This window comes from Nuphar pumila, chromosome 7 (genome assembly GCF_984573655.1).
Source record: "Nuphar pumila chromosome 7, dmNupPumi1.hap1.1, whole genome shotgun sequence".
Taxonomy (NCBI): domain Eukaryota; kingdom Viridiplantae; phylum Streptophyta; class Magnoliopsida; order Nymphaeales; family Nymphaeaceae; genus Nuphar; species Nuphar pumila.
The window spans coordinates 122158824-122177443 of NC_143255.1; the positions used below are offsets into that span (position 1 = coordinate 122158824).

The 18620-nt window shown below is 38.6% G+C and overlaps 2 protein-coding genes across 2 annotated transcripts; one reads left to right on the plus strand and one right to left on the minus strand.

Annotated features, from left to right (window-relative positions):
* The first annotated feature begins 2242 nt into the window (after positions 1 to 2242).
* On the plus strand, positions 2243 to 4155 carry LOC149833251 (nucleotide pyrophosphatase/phosphodiesterase 1-like). Its single transcript, XM_090015017.1, has one exon. The coding sequence runs from the start codon at positions 2367 to 2369 to the stop codon at positions 3831 to 3833; it is 1467 nt and encodes a 488-aa protein (XP_089871143.1). The 5' UTR covers positions 2243 to 2366; the 3' UTR covers positions 3834 to 4155.
* A 6305-nt stretch (positions 4156 to 10460) lies between these two features.
* LOC149833252 (RAF-like serine/threonine-protein kinase 20) lies at positions 10461 to 10844 on the minus strand. The gene has a single exon (XM_090013394.1). It carries the CDS (start codon positions 10842 to 10844, stop codon positions 10461 to 10463), a length of 384 nt encoding a protein of 127 aa, XP_089869520.1.
* Between the last annotated feature and the right edge of the window lie 7776 nt (positions 10845 to 18620).

Here is an 18620-nt window from a genome sequence, read left to right on the forward strand (position 1 = left end):
TGAAAAAAAATATTATTGCAGTAAGCCACTTAACATCTATTCAACCTTTATTTTTTGCATTCTATGATAATCATTTTTTGATAAAGGATAAGGAGACCAAAACGGTGATAACATCATGGCGTAATAGCAGCGACCTTTACATTTAGGAGCCAAGCATTAAAAACATATTATTTTCAAATAATATGTTATCATGGTTGATGATTGCTCTCGATATGTGTAGATATATTCACTGAAATTTAAATTCAAATTTTCTATAAATAGATTTAAAAGTAACATCAAGATTTCTCAATTTTAATGCTTGGGGGAGGCGGAATTCATGAGTCATGAATTCCAAAACTATTTGCAGGACCATGGCATCCATCATCGAATTTCTTGTTTCACACTCTCGAACAAAATTGGTGGGTGAAAAGAAAACATTGCAGCATGTGGAACACGGCTTGGCCATGATTTTTCATGCTAACCTACCCAAGAAGTATTTGGTGGAAGTCTTTCTCATCATAGTTTGGCGTTTTAATTGGCAGACCAGTAAAGTTTTACAAATGGTATCACTGCTTGAGAGACTTTTTTCATAAAAACCCAGCCTATGACTGTCTCCACATATTTGGAACTCGTTTTACCTTGTGTTTTTTCTGAGATACAGTAACCATTATAAAGGGTATCATTGCTTAACTATTGATGTTGGCCTTTGGTCTTCTAAGCTAAGAATAAACTTAGCTCGAACTTGTGACACACCCCTTGCTCGCAGAGAGTCTCCCAATTTTGGCTGAATAAAAGATGAGCAAAGGCTCACCCCTTGACTTTTATGACTTGGCCCCGTTAATGCAAGGGGTTTGGCATTTATGAAAATAAAACCCTTATCACCAGTCCAGTCTAGTGGCCAAGGCCCTTCCAATACACCAAACCCTTTGTTGAGTTTTGAATTTAAATCATGACGTTCCTATATCCTATCTCATTTTTCAAGGAAAAATCTTATGTATAGTAAGCGTGTCAATGGGTTGGGTTTACCCAAACCAAACCCTATATGGAATTCGGGTATGATGTTAAATAAGAAGACCCGATTAAGACCCGGGTCCAGACTCAAAGGTCCGATTAATACATAAACCCAGGTATAGTTTGTGAAATTTTATACCAGACCTGGGCCTGACCCAAGTTCCGATTAAGACCTGAAATTTTTCAATGTAAAAATAATAAAAAATATTATTTTACAAGGTATGGTTCGGGTATGGTTCATGTAGTTCTTATCGGGTTCGGGTATGGTTTCTCATATAGTAGACCAGATTAGACCGGGGTCCTGACCCGATATCATACCCAAAAATCTGATCCAAGTCTGATTATATCTGATTCCGAACCAAACCCAACCCAACCCGTTGACACCTCTAATGTATGGGTTACGTTTTTTTCACCACGTTTTGTAAATCTAACATCCGAATATAATCTTTGCCCTTTACTTGTAACTCACTTTTTATGTTGACTTTTGAATTCTCCATTATTTAATATAAAATATGTCACCTCACGCAATGCCACACATCTCATTCTTGGGAAAAATCTAGATCCGGGGATTCCTTCCTATATTTTCAACATTCTAGTTTCTTCATAAAATCTCACGAAAATATTGGCATAAACAAAAAATATACAAAATATAAAGTGCATATTAAAACATAAATCAAAATATAAAATAAAAAACAAACAAAATAAAAAATAATGCAGAATTGTTTTTATTACGTTAATACCTTGTTTCAAACTTCTTTTTTCTTTAGAAATGCTGGGGTTAGGCTCAGGCCGGACCCCTACCAGTTAGGGATGGCAGTGGGGCGGGGGACAAGGTCTCCACCCCCGCCCTGCCTCAAGATTTTATCCTCCACCCCCGCCTCCATCCCCGGCGGGGGATGGATTTTATCCTCCACCCCTGCCTTCATCCCCGTTTCATGTCCTCCATCCCCGGTTCAAACGGGGATGAGGCGGGGCGGGGAAAAGTGCACATCCATCCACGCCTCCACCCCTGGACGGGGATGAATTTTAACCTTCGTCCCCGCCTCCATCCCCGTTTCATACCCTTCATCCCCGGTCCAAACGGGGCGAGGCGGGGCGGGGCCCCGCTTTCCCCCGGTCCACTTCCATCCCTGCTACCAGTGTATTAAAAAAAAATATTCTACGCTTGATAGCTTCAAAATATCTCTTGTTTTGAAAAATATCGCGTTTTTTTAGTATCATATTGGTCAACACAAATAATCCAACCAAGGAGTTTCAGCATTCCTCTCTGTGGGTAGGAAATCCCTACCTACCATTGTCCTTCTCCTCTGTACACCATCTCCTCCCAACCCCCCCCCCCCCCCCAAATTCCTGAAACCCACCATCGATTCTGCAAGATGGGTGCTCCTTCCCTCTCGATCCTACCTCCAGAATCTTCTGATCAATCACCATCGTCTGCCCTTCTTCAAGACGACGACCCCCTACGCATCCCCATCTACCAGCATGCATCCCCAAGCCCCAGGAAGCCCACAACCATCCTCTTCACTGTCATGGTAATCACAGTCTGCATCTCTGTCTCCACTGCAATTGCCTTTGGTTTCCTCTTCTTCATCAACCCAACCACCAATACCCACCTCTCCAAGCAGCCTCTAGAAACCTCTAGAACCCTTCAGAAGCTCCAGAACCCAGCTGTGATCCTTGTTTCCTCGGATGGGTTCCGTTTTGGGTACCAGTTCAAGACCCCCACACCCAACATCCACAGGCTCATCTCCAATGGCACTGAAGCAGTGACAGGTATGATACCAGTCTTCCCAACTCTGACATTCCCTAACCATTACTCTATTGCTACTGGGCTCTACCCTGCTTGGCATGGGATAATCAATAACTATTTTAGGGATCCTGATGGTACTGATAGTTTTAACATGCAAAGCCATGAGCCCAAGTGGTGGTTGGGTGAACCCATTTGGGAGACTGTGGTTAACAATGGTTTGAGGGCTGCTACCTATTTTTGGCCTGGATCTGAGGTCAACAAGGGGAATTGGGATTGCCCACAAAAGTTTTGTAAGCACTATGATGGGTCTGTGCCCTTTGAAGAGAGGGTTGATGCAGTTCTGGGCTACTTTGATCTCCCTGAGCAGGAGAGGCCTGTGTTCATGACCCTGTACTTTGAGGACCCTGATCACCAGGGTCACCAGGTCGGGGCCGACGATCCGATGATCACCGAGGCGGTCGCGAGGATCGATCGGATGATCGGGAGGTTGATTCATGGGTTGGAGAAGAGAGGGGTGTTTGAGGATGTCACAATTATCTTTGTGGGTGATCATGGTATGGTTGGTACCTGTGATAAGAAGCTGATCTTTCTTGATGACTTGGCCCCCTGGATCAAGATTGAACATGATTGGGTTCAGTCTTATAGTCCCCTGCTCTCGATCCGGCCGGCCGGCGGATTCTCTCCGGCCGAAGTTGTCACGAAGATGAATGAAGGGTTGAGCTCTGGGAAGGTTGAGAATGGGGAACATTTGAAAGTTTTCCTTAAGGAGGATTTGCCAAGCAGGTTGCATTACGCTCCCAGCGATCGGATTCCTCCCATCGTTGGATTAGTTGCAGAAGGATATAAAGTGGAGCAGAAGCATACGGAGCGCCGGGAGTGTGGGGGTGCACACGGATATGACAATGAATTCTTCTCCATGAGGACTATCTTCATTGCTCATGGACCTCAATTCGGAAGGGCAAGAAAGGTACCATCTTTCCAAAACGTCGAGGTATATAACCTGATTACTTCTATTCTCAAAATTAAGGGAGCTCCGAATAATGGAACAGCTTCGTTTGCCAACTCCATTCTTCTTCCTAGTGCATCGGATTGAATGACGGCATTCATGGACAGGCAATTCATAACTTCACAGCATTGATGTACAGTCCACTATGATCTGCATCTGCGAAACTGCAATAGTTTTCTCTTTCTTGAATACAGATGGGAACTCGTACGTGAATTAGAAGGCAATTTCTTGGATGTGCATGCGTTTTTCTTTCCTCTGTTCTAAATAAGGGACATGTCCATTTCATTTAACAACTTTCAGATCTATCTGATTGTGTAACAGAAGTATTTCATTTGTTTCAGTAGTCCATCTGCTGTTGCCAATGAAGATGATACCTTTTATAATTGAATTTACTGGAGAGTGAGTAATAGCTTTCTCTTTTGCAAGTTGTAGTTTTTCTCTCTTGCTTTCATAGCTGGTGTTGCATGTGGTGATTTTCGATTTGCTCCTGCAAGCCAATCAAACTCTTCTTCTCAGCACATACAAATGGTGAGCTTTTTGTGGAGAGAGATTATAATGGAAAGAAAGTTAAACCATATTTTATTTTTACGGTTATAATCTTAGACTAACTTCTGATTCTTTGAGTTTTTCTTTCTGTTTTGTTACTATGGATTGTCAAAGCTTAAAACTACTGGTTCAATTGTCTTTGACCTTGGTTTTCTGGATTTTACCTACTTCACAATCTTGGCCTGTAGTTTGCACATATTGATGGGCATCTTCGTTGGATTTTCAACAGAGTCTAATGTTTCATTAGCAAGTGTTGCACTTCAAGCTCTTCTATAAATTGGTTTGAATGAGTCTCTAATACCTTGTATTTATAAGTATTATTGTAAGTGCTAGTTTGTTGCAGAGCTTAAATATGCATCCAGCAAGAGGTATCCAATGGGATTAAATGGGATGACAGTTTTTCATTATGAATCTGTGAATTCGAGTTTTGATCAAATCACTCATCGCAGTATGCTGGGCCTTCAAATTCCTTAAGAGGTTTATCTGAAAGATTTGCTGTATAATTAGGAAGGTATTTCAAATACCATGCATGAGTCACAGGACATGCTAGTTTGATGCATTCCATTTGATTTTTTGATCCGAGAATCAACAGATTTTACTTTGCATTTTTCTCAAATTTCAGTTCTTTTCTGCTCCTCCTTCACCCATGGATACATCTTTGGCCTAATCACGTAAATCTGGTGCTTTTTTTTATGTATTCTATCTTTTTTTGTGTTGCTTAATTGTGTTCCCGGTTTGCGACGAATTTTTTAACTTGTCAGCATCTCAAGAGTTGCTTTCGCTTGCTCCCCAAGTGCTAGGATGGCCTTCATATCTTATTCTTCTTGAACGCAAGTAGGGGAGGATCTGGTGAAATGTGATTGCATATGTTTAGTCTACCTGTGTACCTGATCATCTTTGAGGTACAGCCTGTCAGCTGTGAGGCCCAACAGTAGATGACGGATGATCCGCTGCAGCAACACACTTACCTTTTGAGTTTAAATGATGAAAATTGTGTTTACATGAATCGCTGAAACGCTCTATGTCAAAGGGATCACCAAAAGTGCAGTCAAAATGAGGGTGGGTGTGAAATAAGCTTTAGGTCGGGTTTGGAGATTTCGATTAACAGCCTTTTTCAGGGAGGATTTTCTTGATGCACTTATCAAGCTTTATCCTAGGGGCTAAAAATATTTAACCTCTTTTGGGTAGCCGTTGCTTAATTATAATTGTCTCATTATATTCTCAAAGGGATACAATGAGTTATGGGCTCTACTCTAGATTCAATACCTGAATTCATATTTCAGATCTAATACTTAGATTTAATTTTGGATCCAATACCAAGATCTAGCATATGAGATATGATATATCATATATTGCACTTCATGATAAAACATGCACAAAATAAAATTGCACAATTTTTTGAATTATATCAATATTTAAATATAATATTTTTCTCGCATGTTATGAAAGAGGAGAATGAAATTTTTATTATAAAAAGAGAAGGGGCATCTTGTAACCGCCTTCCTCACCGTCTCTCTCTCTATACATGAAGGAGAACAAGAAGACGAAGACCAAGGAGGGGTCAAGTGAAAACCCCAGCCCCACTGATTCTCTCTCTCCCCCGAAAGAGAATGAGGAGGACTAGACGAAGGAGGACCCAACCCCACCGCCTCTCTTAGGCAGGTTGAAAAGAAGAAGAAGAAAAGGTTGAAAAGAACAACCGGGTTTAATATGCTCTTTTCCTCCCCTCTTCTATTCGTTTTCTTCCTCATCTTCTTCTTTCTCTTTCGTTTTCTTCTTTCTTTTTTTTTTCATTCACTTCCTCTTCCTCTTTCGTTTTCTTTCCTTCCTCTTTCTTTTTTTGTTTTCTTCTTTCTTTTCCTCCTCTTTCTTTTTCTTCTTCTTCCTCCCTGACAAAAAAAAAAGTTTGGGTTAGGGTTGAACCTGACCTGATCCAAACCAGCACGTATCCGTGCTGCATCCGGTACCCATGTCAACATAAGGTACTGCTTCTCAATAGCCCTGTCTATGTGACTGGTAAAAATGGAATATCTAATCTTCACTTCCGGTAGCTAAAAGGGGAACATGATAACTCCACTTTGCTCTGTTTATTAAAATCAAAAACCCATAATGATAATCAAGCTGTCAACCATTCAATCAACAAAAGAGGATGTGCAAGTACCCCCCAACAGAAAGGGCTAACTAAGCAAATCTATGCAAGCATGATATATGCTGAAGTAAATGGCATAAAAGGAATACCAAGATTACCTGCAGCAATCTCTACAGAGAAAAATACTTACAAAATGAAAAACTAACCGTGTCCCATATTTGAAGCTTGATTGGTTTGTTGTCAATGTTTATCATCCTAGCACCAAATTCGACACCAATTGTTAAGTCATGCACGGGTTGGAAACGCTTGTCCTGAATTGCATGAGTCTCCTGCAAGAACATGAAAGTAACAAGTTTCAATCAACAGAGGATATCAGCTGTGAGTTCAATATCACTAGCTTAACCAGGGAATTCATAAAAATTAGAAAAGAAAAAGTAAAATTGCAAAAGATGGAAAAGCATATGCAATAGAGCATAAGTCAATTATTCTATTTGACTAGTGAGTCTCTTCACATATAAATCATGAAAAGGGAGAAAAAAATGATTATTCTAGAAGCAGACAAATTATTAATGTTGAGGATGTGGATTGTAGGCAGTGTTCCCATAGATCCAGCCTAGAAGGTCAAACCATCCCCTCTAGGGCTGGAAGTAAGCATGCTTATTGAACATAGTGATCATCATACTTAAAAAAAGGGAGGTGGGTTGCACTGTGGAAGAAGCAAGAAAGTGATTACTTCTAAACACTTCATCTTTCAGCAAAATTAGAAATTAAAGGCAGCAAGTGTCTCTTTCAGAAACTTGGGAGTTCAACACTAAACAATGATGATAATATGTTTGATGTGCAAAGAAATAGCATTGATGGAAAAAGTAAACAATTGATTCGATATCCAACAATGGAATTGATAAAAGGCCTTCAGGCTATTGTTCCCAAAGAAAATCCCAAGAAAGAAGCAATAAAGGAAATGTTAACAACTAAATTTCCTTTTTACCAAATAAGCTATTTGGTTACAATGAAAGTGAAAACAGCTTAGATTCTAAATCAAGTTTAAGACATGATAGTATTCAGATACAAAGCAAACTAAGTTTCCAAGAAGGAACTGCAATAATGGTTGTCTTTTCCCCTTCCTGATGGATAGTGGCTGAATAAAACAGATAGATGTTGAAAATATATCTTTGTGTAGGAAATCTAGAAAAGTTAACATGGAACGTCTGACCATTTTGCCAAAAGTGATATGAGTAATGAGTAAGATGAATAAATCTGCATATGCAATAAAACAAACCTTAGCTACATCTTCGAAGGATTTCATGCTACAGTTAGAAGGCACTTTCAACACTTATTCTCACATAAATTTTCATCATTCACTTTTTAAGTACAAGGTTTTCACACATGCTATACGTTATTTCCTACATAGTTATGCGAATCTTTTCATCACTCATATATACGTGGTTTTCACATATGCTATGAGTTATTTTCCAAAACCGTGTGTATTTTTTTTTGTTTTCAAATATAATGTTTTTTTACACATGCTATGAGTTATTTATCGTATAGTCATGTGGTTTTTTAATCATAATTTGAATCATGATACTTTCCACATGATATGGGTTTAGCCATGACATTTTTTTTACTTGCATTAATTTTACATCATGTCATAGTTTAAATCATAACTCTTAATGTAGAATACTGTATTCAAATAAATATATTGTATTGGGGTCTCACTTTCTTAGTTAGTCATTCTTATGACTCTTTCATAACTATATCATAGGAATGAATACTAGTGGAGTAATATGATTTATTAACTAATGAATCTATGATAAATTATGGTTTGCCAAACATAACAAATATTTTACTTTTCAAAACTTTCATCATAATTTATACTCCCATTATCCATGTGCATCATCATTACATGTAACATGTTTAAATTCTCATCACATTAAATACCACCTGATTATCTTGGATCAGTATATCCAAATCCAAATAACTATATAATATGAATACTACCATGTTGCATACTATGATGAATTTCTAAGACATGAAAATTATCCCTTCATGAATTCATACAAGCATACCATATGAAGCATTATTTATGTATAAAATATTAATTCAGTTGAATTTAAATAATATGCACATTAAACCATTAGAAACTAAAAGCAATATTCACAAGTAATAAAATTTAAGTCCTCATGTCCAAATCTAATTTGGGTATGCATCATATCCATATCTATTGAGAGTTATCCCATTACCAATTGGATATGCAAAACGTGATAAGCCTATTCCAAGGCTTTAAACTTATCAAAATGATAATCAATAGTTATGACAACATATAAGTTCAAATCCATTACCGGATTCACTCAAAATCTAAATTCAAATCCATTGGATTTGTACGAGTCCATATCTAAAATTCGACTTGAGATGTTATCATCAAGTCTAACATGATCTATATTAAAAAAATGAATCTCCATACAAGCTTAAATAAAAATATAGAGCATAAAGGATTTGACCAAAGTCTAAATCTATATCTTTATGTTCTAATTTCAAATGAATCCACATCACATATTCAACATTATACTCATCTAGATCTATTCGGGTTACACCAGGACCTATATAGAATATATTATTAAGTCTAAATATCTAGCTTAATAATATCCAATCATAAACTTCTGATCAAATCTTGATTCATACAATATATATGATGGTATATTTTTCAGATCCATCTCTAGATCAAATCTTGATTCATAACCCATATCCAGGCATTATACTTATCCAGACTCATCACAAAACCTGAATCAAATTTAGATCTATATCTTATATCCAAGCATTATACTTATTTGGATCCATTATAAAACCTGGATCAAATCTAGACTCATATATTATATCTGAATCTAACTATAATTTGATTTAAACATGAACAAAATACAAAGCATATCAAAAAATAATATGAAAACACATAATATTTAAGTACCCCAAAATAGATATGGAAGATAATGAAAATTCCTCTCCCATATTAGGGTAGAGATTCAATTCAAACCATAACCAAATCCAAAATATATCTTGAGTTTTATGTTAAAAACAATATTTAAATGCATATCTCAATATTCAAATCCAGTATTGGGTTATTTTACCAACACAAAAAAAACCCATGAAACTCAAAATTTACCCATAAAGATTACCTTAACTAAATATCAAACTTATAAAATGATTTAGAATTCAAATCTATATAGATAAAGCTTTGGAAGGTATTTTGCAAACCAGAGGTATTTTTTTGTATAATTAGAAAAGTTAGCAGATAGTTTTGGGCAAAAAATAACAAATCATAACATTAAAATAAAATTCTTAAAACTTTTTGAGTTAAACAAAAAATTACAAGTGTTTTTTTTATAATTTTAAAAAAGTTTAGGGACTGTTCTGAACAAAACATAAAAGATAACCTTGTCTTAGGTATTTTCCAAAGAATAAATTTGATTCTGAAATATACCAAACACAGAGCATCTGTTCTGAAAAAATTGAGGACTTAGAATGTAATATTTCAAAAAAAAGAGGATTGAATCTAAAAAATTAAAATAAGATATGAAAAGAAGGGTTCTTGATTTTTCGAGAAACCCTAACTCCCTTTCATTTTCCTTTCCTCTTCTTCTTTTGTTTCTTGCGTGGCTATCGTCGTCGATTCTGATGCAACCACCTAACAAAGGGGGGGTCACCATCACCTCTCGATGGTTAGCCGACCGAAACTTCGTCGCTCACCTAGCTTCGCTGCCCTACACCCAAGCACCACCACCTTCGCCATCGTTGAAGGCCCAAGTTGAACATCCCCATCTCGACCGCTCTAGAAGTCGGTGGCCTTTGACATCTCTAGTTGCTCCTTTTCCTGACTTTATCCCAATCTCCACCACTAGGATGTTGCCCTCCTTAACGAGTGCCACCCCCCTCCTTCCTCTCTCTGTAGCTTCTTCAAAGGGTTGCCTTGATCAGCGACTCCAAGTGACGATCGACATCGAGTATCATAACAAACGATTTTTCATGCGATTTATGGGGCTTTATGACATTCGACGACTTTAGAGAGAGACGAGAAGGGGTTTTTTTACTCAACTTTGATGTGGCCAAAGGAAAGCTTTGATCTTTAAGGGAGATGTCATGCCCCAGTTGAACTGATTGTATTTCTTGATCAAATCCCTAATGTCCTCATCAAAGGTCATCGAGATCAAAGCATCAAGATTGTTCGCCGGTCGAGGGAGAGGACACTTTACGATCATGAAACCCAGCTTGTTGCACAATTCCCTGAGCTTCACCAAGAGTTTTGCAAAACTAATGAATCGATTAAGGGAGAGGACTCTCGCCTCGCCTCCGACATAACAGAGCTTCCCATCAGGGTGACGGGGGAAGATCTTGCCTCTGTTGCTGCAGAGGAACTTGACCATGATGCCATTATTTTCTATGAGATTGCCAAAGCTTGATGTGCTTGCATTCATCTTGTTTCGCCTCTCTCTGATTCATATTCAATTTTTCAAACATCAAGAAAAGTCAAGTCAAATAAGAAAAAGAAAGAGAAGACAATAGAGTAAGGAAAAGGAAGAGAAGGCTTCACTCGTTCTTTATGGGTTGTATCCCTTCACTTTTGCAAGCTGAGCAAGGTCGAGGTCACTATAAGAAAAATGTTAATTAGCGACAAAAATTTGAGATGGATTATTTCCGCCATAAATTTGTGACTGATTAGCTAGAGAAAACTAGTCGTCTCTAAAATTAGAATTAGTTGCGAAATTAGCGATGAAAAAATTCTATCACAAATTTTTGTCGCTAATTAGCGACAGATTAGTGACTAAACAATTTTGTCGTAAAATCTATCGCTAAGCAGTGATGGATTAGCGATGAAAACATTTTGTCTCAAACTTCATTGCAACTTAGCGACAAAATTTTTCTGTCATTAATCTGTCGCTAATTTTTGATATAAAATGGTATAGGGTGAAAAATTCTCCCTCCTTTAAAATTCTCGCGGAGACGCCAGAAAGAAGCTCCTTCACCTTGCCGTCAATGGCGAAAACCCTAGGGGAATCCCTATTCATGTTCAGCTTGTAAAGTAGGTTCGGTAAGCTCGAGGATGAACAACCAATTTTCAAGTCGTCTAAGCTGGTTTAGGCTCACTGATTAATAATAATTATATTTTATATTATAGAGTAAAGATGGTTGAAGTGTGGCTTTCTAGCAATAAGTTTAGTGTTCAAACTTCAAATCATATTGCTTACCAGTTTAAAATAATTATTTATTTTGTAAAACATGTTTGAGATGGCTTAGTAGGTTTAAGGTATAAAACATTACTATTTTCAACTTTGATAATATATATATATATTTAAAATGGCTCGGGCTTTCCATGAGTTCAAGCTTAGCATAACTTTTAATATTATTTTGTTCCTTTTTTGTATTTTTATTATAATTTTAATTTGTTATGTTTTTCTAATAAAAAGAAAGAAAAAAATTTCAAATTCACACACAAATTTCACACCCGCTACTTTGACGTTTAAACTTTTGAACTTTTGTCTTGTAGATTCCTCTTTTCATAAGTTTTCACAATATATGCAGCCGCTGCTGCACGCCATTGACAGCCACCCATCTTGGCATTTTTTGAGATGGGCATGATTTTCATCTCGAGAAATGTTGAGATGGGTGGCTGTCAGCAGCTGCAGAGGGGCTGCATGATGCAGCACAGCTGACAGCCACCTATCTTGGTGTTTCTTGAGATGGGCATGGTCTGCATGTCGAGAAATATTGAGCTTGATGGCTGCCAACGGTGCTGCATGATGAGTCGCCGCTGTATAAAAAATGCCCTCTAACCGTAATTAACTCACAGATTCGTAGCGTTGTCGTAACCGGCAAGAAGGCTCACTGCAAAAGTCGTGTGATGGGGGTCTAGGGCCACCAACGGGTCGGATATCCATCAAATCCAGATTGTAGATTTGGAGCCAAAAACTGGGATTAAAGGTCAAGCATACGGGAGTGCTAAGCTGCTCTAAGCTTTCAACTTTGCACTATATCCCCTAGTAGAAGACGTGAAGTTGGAATTCATGGATTTTTCTGATTAAGGAAAATTTAAAATATGAGCCAAGTTGGAACATGACTTGGATCCGAAATATTCAGGCTTGACCCGACGAGAGCCGATAAAGGTGATCGGCCAAATCACTTTGACATCATCTCCGTTCATTATGGTGATCAATGGTCGGCTGCTAATGGTGATATCATCTTTAGCATTTTAGTGGGCCCCACAACTTGCACAAAGACCCTGGGTGGACTGAACGGTTGAAGATGTCAGATCAGTTTTTTAAAGTGATTTGATAGATTATTTGTGGTCGTTGTGTTAATATCACAGTGATTTGTCAAATGCAAAGATTCTATAGCGCGAAGTATCCTAGTATTATATTAAAATTAAACATATTTACTGACATATGTGAATTTTTTGTAAAAAGTTTTCAAATTTTACATTTTTATTATTTTATGTTTTTTTTTACATTATATAGTTATCCAATTGTTTATCTTTGTCAAATTTATTTTTTTCAAAGGGAACCTGTCGAACAAAAAGTGGCAATAATAAAATTGTTGAGCGTTTGGAAGAAAAAAAAATCACAAGAAAAGAAAATCTTGCCTATGAAAAGTTTTGATGTGATAACTTTTCTAAATGATATTTTTTCACTTGTTTATGTAGCATAAGAAAAACAAAATATAAAATATAAAAAAATAAGAAAAAAAGGGTTCATCAAGCCATGAGAAAGAGAGAGAGAGTTAAAAATGGTGGTGGGTGGGAGAAAGATGAAATGAACTCTTCTTATAGTAGTGGTAGGTAGGGGTGGCAATCGGGTCGGGTCGGCGGGTTGGCAGGTCAGCATACCTCAACACGAACCCGACCCATTTATCGATTGTGGCAAACACGAACCCGACCCATTTATTAAACGGTTAACCCGATATGACACGATTAACCCGTTTAATAATCGGGTCGGGTCAGGTAAACAGGTTGGCGGGTTAGTGAACGAGTTGGCGGACCGGGTTCGAGTAAACGGGTTGGGGGGGGGTAAACGGGTTGGCAGGTCGGGTTCGGGTAAACGGGTTGACCCATCCGCCTAACCCGTTTATTAAACGGGTCAGCCGGGTGGGCATACCCCTTACACAAACCCGACCCGTTTACGACACGAACCCGTTTAAGCCAAACCCGAACCCGCCTAAAAAGCGGGTTGGCGGGTCGTGTGATATTTTGCCACCCCTAGTCGTAGGTGAATGGTTGTCTTAAAACAAAAAGAATTTTTGATAAGAAAAAATCCTTCACCTTTCAAGTAAAGGAAAAAAAGACTATTATAAAAAATCTTACTTTTTTTTATAAAAAAAAAACTTAATTTTTTTTTAAGTTATCATTTTTCTTTTCTACTTGTATTTTTCTTACTATTTTCTCCCTTCCAAACGTGTCCATTTTGGGTTTGTCAATACTCTTGTGAACACCACAATCCACATGATCATAGAGCGGATCAGGTGAAGTGTACTTTTGACGGTATAATCCATTGACGGGCGCTCATCCATGCGATCGTACGGCATCCCAAACACCACCTTTTGCCTTTTGTTTTCAACTGTTCATTCGGCACTCTCTAATTGCCGTTCATCTAGAGAATCAACGGCCCTGACATTGTGGAACCGTGTTCAGTTTATGGTGCTTGGGGGTGCCGCTCATCGTAAGGATGAACGGCTCTCACGTGAGTGCAGTGATTCCTTTAATGAGGATGGTCGTTTTCACGTTTTGTAATGTGTGGTCACGGACGGTGGTGGGCTTTCAAAGAAACAGCCAACCCACGTGTAGTTGCTTTTCCAAATTTTGATGGGGCCCACCTGAGTAACGAAGCTTGACCAGGTACCCGGTAACGTTGCCATCAAACCGAGAACCAGATCAGGGATTCCTCCCACTGATCACGACACGTCGAAAGGGTCAGTTAGTTGGATCTGGATCATCAACTTCACAGTACTGGGTGCGATCAGGCACCCCTACCTTATTTTTAGATCCATATTCAAGAAAAAAATGTTGAGTCTGAATCAAAGTCCGACTGAATCCAATCCGTTTAACACCCCACACCTTAGTCCACTCTAATTAAAGGCACTTTGGTGGATTAATACCATGTGTCTGGCCCAAATTCTTGGGTATGAGCGTGAAAAGTGCCAACCCGAACAATATTCGGGTCAACTCGAACCCGACCAGAACAATATGCGGGTTGGGTTTGGGTTATGACTTTTGGCAGTACCCGACCTGACCTGAATATTTTATATGTATTTTGAGTAGAAGTAAATTTCTGAAATTATTTGGGTCTGGGTTTGAGATTTTATTTTCATGACCCGACAAAACCCGAACGGGGTAATTTGTTGTATGGACGGGTTTAATTTGGGTATACAGGCTGGGTTTGGGTTATGACTTTTGGCAGTACCCGACCTGACCTGAATATTCTATATGTATCTTCAGTAAAAGTAAATTTCTGAAATTATGTGGGGTCTGGGTTTGAGATTTTATTTTCATGACCGGACAAAACCCGAACCGGGTAATTTGTTGTATGGTTGCGTTTGGGTATACGTTGACGGGTTGAGTACTTGACCCGACCCAAATATTTTAGATGTATTTTCAGTAGAAATAAGTTTCTCAAATCATACCAGTCTGAGTTTTGGGATTCTATTTTTGTGACTCGACAAAACCTGAACCGGATGTTTTGTTATATGAGCAATTTTAGGAAAATTTATATATATATATATATATATATATATATATATATATATATATATATATATATATATATATATATATATATATATATATATGCATGAAGAAACCACTCTGGATCATAGACTTAGGCGCGTTGGCTCAACCTGCTATACTTACAATCACTGTCCTGACAGCGTAAAACTCCGTAGGCTTACCCCCACGCTTCAGCTTGCGCAACAACAGCCCCAGAGACTTCCGTTGCTAAAAAAGTTTGCACCAGTGACGATACCATTGTGTCGGAAAATAAGGGACAGTTTAGTGCACCTTTTACAAGCTTTTAGGATGGTAAAATTCCTGAACTAAAAAAGATCCACAAAAATAATTCATGCTAAATGTAAAGACTTCTCAATGATCGACCATGAGGCCTCACCAGAAAATCCGTAAGGAGCTCCTAGGTGTATACAGTCATCTAGATGCTAGTATTGGGCATGGATGTTGTATACTATCCGTTGCTTTGGTTCCCCTACTAAGGATCGTCACTCCCTTTGCCGGAAATGACCCTCTACTCGTCGGATGCACGCCTACTCCAAACTGCACGGTGATCAGAGGCCAACTTGGCCAATCCAATTCATCTGATCGAGCTCAATTGGCCTATTTGAGCTTGATCAAAGTGATCTAAGCTCTCTAATCAACGTGTGATCAACCTAAGAGAAGAGTGGGAGAAGAAAGGGAGGAGCCCAAATTCAATTTTCTAATCTATATTAAGTTTGGCGCCATCTCTTGGTTTATATAGAAATCCAAGAGTGGTTTGCCAATTATAAAAACCACATGCTTCTCTATTGTTGAGATGTCATAAGTGTTGGATGTAGGAAGAGGAGATGAGGGAATTCAAATAAAGAAAACATTGAGGACTACTCTTTTATGGAGTGTGTTTGGACTTTGATGATGTAGAATAGTCCCATATTGAAGAATCTCAAGAAAGTTGTGGGCTTTATAACCTACATGGAGATTCTAACATTTGTTTTAAAGAACAAGGGAGTAAGATGACTACCACACACACATGCCCGCCGTGCCGTGCTGGGTTGGGTAATTGGCCCTTTAGGGCCATATCCATTCGAAGTCCAATGATCTTTTTGTTCTGTATTATTCTTTTTTTTTGGATTAAATCGATGTTATAGAGACACATTTGTTTGAAATGGGTGACTCAGATGAGTCTCGTTACAGGGACATGTCTATTCAGAACGGACAACTCATGTTTGTTCGGAAGGGGCATCTCATCTAGAGTCATGTCTCTTTGAACGGATCTCTTCCACGTCCTTCGACTCTGCAGTTCCCTCACCTTCTCTCTCTCTAGCTTTTCTGAAAAAGGAGTTACACAACAATAGTTTCTAGAGGTTATTTTCGAATAGCGACAGATTGTCAGAGTGCACCGATACTGATCGCTGAGGCTATTGTATCTTGAGGGAAGGATGCCGAACCCTATTTGCACCATATGTGGGGGCGAATCTTCTCTAAGGGGAGTACTTTCATATGCCTTAGCCTGTTACATAATACTAACATGTTACTGTTGTTTTTATTATGTTTCATGCATCTATTTGGTCATTTGCTTTTGTCTGAATTTTGGTATAATGTGAAAATCAACATGTTTGCTCCATGTTTATGTTTTAATGGCTCAACTGACCTGAATCGATTATTTTTTAATAAATATAAAAAAAAGTTTTAAATTATTTTTTCATATAATTTTAATGGCTTAAACACATGTCACGTTCTTATTGACATGTAATATTTTTTGGCCAATGCAGAACGATTCATTTGAGAATCTGTGTGGGCCGATTCACCTGAATCTTTGGCCAAACGATACAGGTCCGATTCTGATACTGACAACATGGTCATGAGCTGGATTTCTCTGAGATTGGAACGCACGACAGGAAAAAAAAGTCATTTTTTCTTAAGCAAGAAAGGTTGAAGTGTCTCATATATAGGGTGGATCTAGTAATGTCTCACAGAAAGTTGCCTGTCCAAATTTGATATAAACATCAATAACACTATCTCTGGTGAAATGGTTTAACTCTCTCATTTTTACTTATAAATAATGAAAAATACAAGCTGGTTAGCTAGGCTGATTTTGCCTTCGATCTGTTCTTATATGTCTATAACTTTTTGGGTTTGGAGCCAACAAGACTCCAGCACATATGTTCTGGAACTGATCCGAAATTTGCATATAAATGGTCCGTGTCCATTAGTTAATGAGTCGGATCCACTCTCGACCTAGGTTCAAACCCTGATGAGAGCAGATCAAGTCCAAGGTTCCTAGAACAGTTTTCAGTCCAAGGAACTTTGGCCGTCGTTCATGAACAGGGTGAATGGAAACTGATGCCCACACAAGACGTTCATATATTGAGTGCATTCTGGCCACTCAATAATCTGCAGCTAGCTAGGGCTGGTAAACTAGCTGACCAAGGTGAGGTTGAAGTATCAAGTTTCACACATTCTTTTGGCGAGCCAAGCTGAGTTTGAGCTCATAATCAACTCGAGTTAAACCAACCAAGTTCGTGCTGGCTTGTTTATAGAAAAAATACATTGTTTTCAAGTTTTTTTTTTTTTTAAAGGCAAGCTGGGGTTAGGCTGACTCCACCAGTTATAATTCAACGTACCACTCGCATTTTGAACCTATGTCCTACTACGAGGAGACGTGCACTGATGGCTCCCACCAACCACTTGGAGCCCCTGTTGGTACATTGTATTAAAGCTGGAAGAAATAAGTTTACAAAAAAAATACACTTAAAATATAGTTTTTTTTTTTTAAAGGCAAGCTGGGGTTAGTTTGGCCCCTACCAGTTATACAATGATACCATTGGGCTTCGAACTTGCAATGTCCCAACACAAGGTGACATTCACTAGCTGACAAGTGGAGTCCCCGTTGGTATAAAATATATTGCTTATTACCTAACCAGTGCACATGAGTTGAGCGGAGCCGAGAACCTATTGCCCATATGCAGGGCCGTACCTGTGTTTTATGGGGTCTGAGGCGGAGGGAAAAAATGTGGGCCTCGAAATTTTTTGAGCCCCTATTAAAAATGGGCTCCCTAAAACTAGGCCTCCTATTATTAGTAGGAGTTTGGGGGCGGCACCTCAGAATTTTTTGAGCCCCCTATTAATAGTAGGAGTTCGAGGGCCGCGCCTCCAATTTTTTTGGGGCCCCTAAATTTTTTTTGCTGTTTTTGGTCCCCATTAAAAATGAAATCCCTATTAAAAATGGGCCCCTAATTTTTTTTTTTGCCCAGAGGCCTGAGGCTCAAGTCTCATTGGCCTCTTGACAGGTCCGGCTCTGCCCATATGCGTTGGAACAAGCTCTTTACGAGCCGAACAGAAGCCTAGCTACGAGTGACTTGGGCTCATTTTCTAGATCTACTTGCAGCCACATATGCCCTCCAACTGAGATTAGAACAGCACCATTAAGGCAAGTGGGGCCATCCACAAGAGATGAGTTCACTTGCGAGGGTTTTGGGTGTCGTTGGACACGATCTGAACC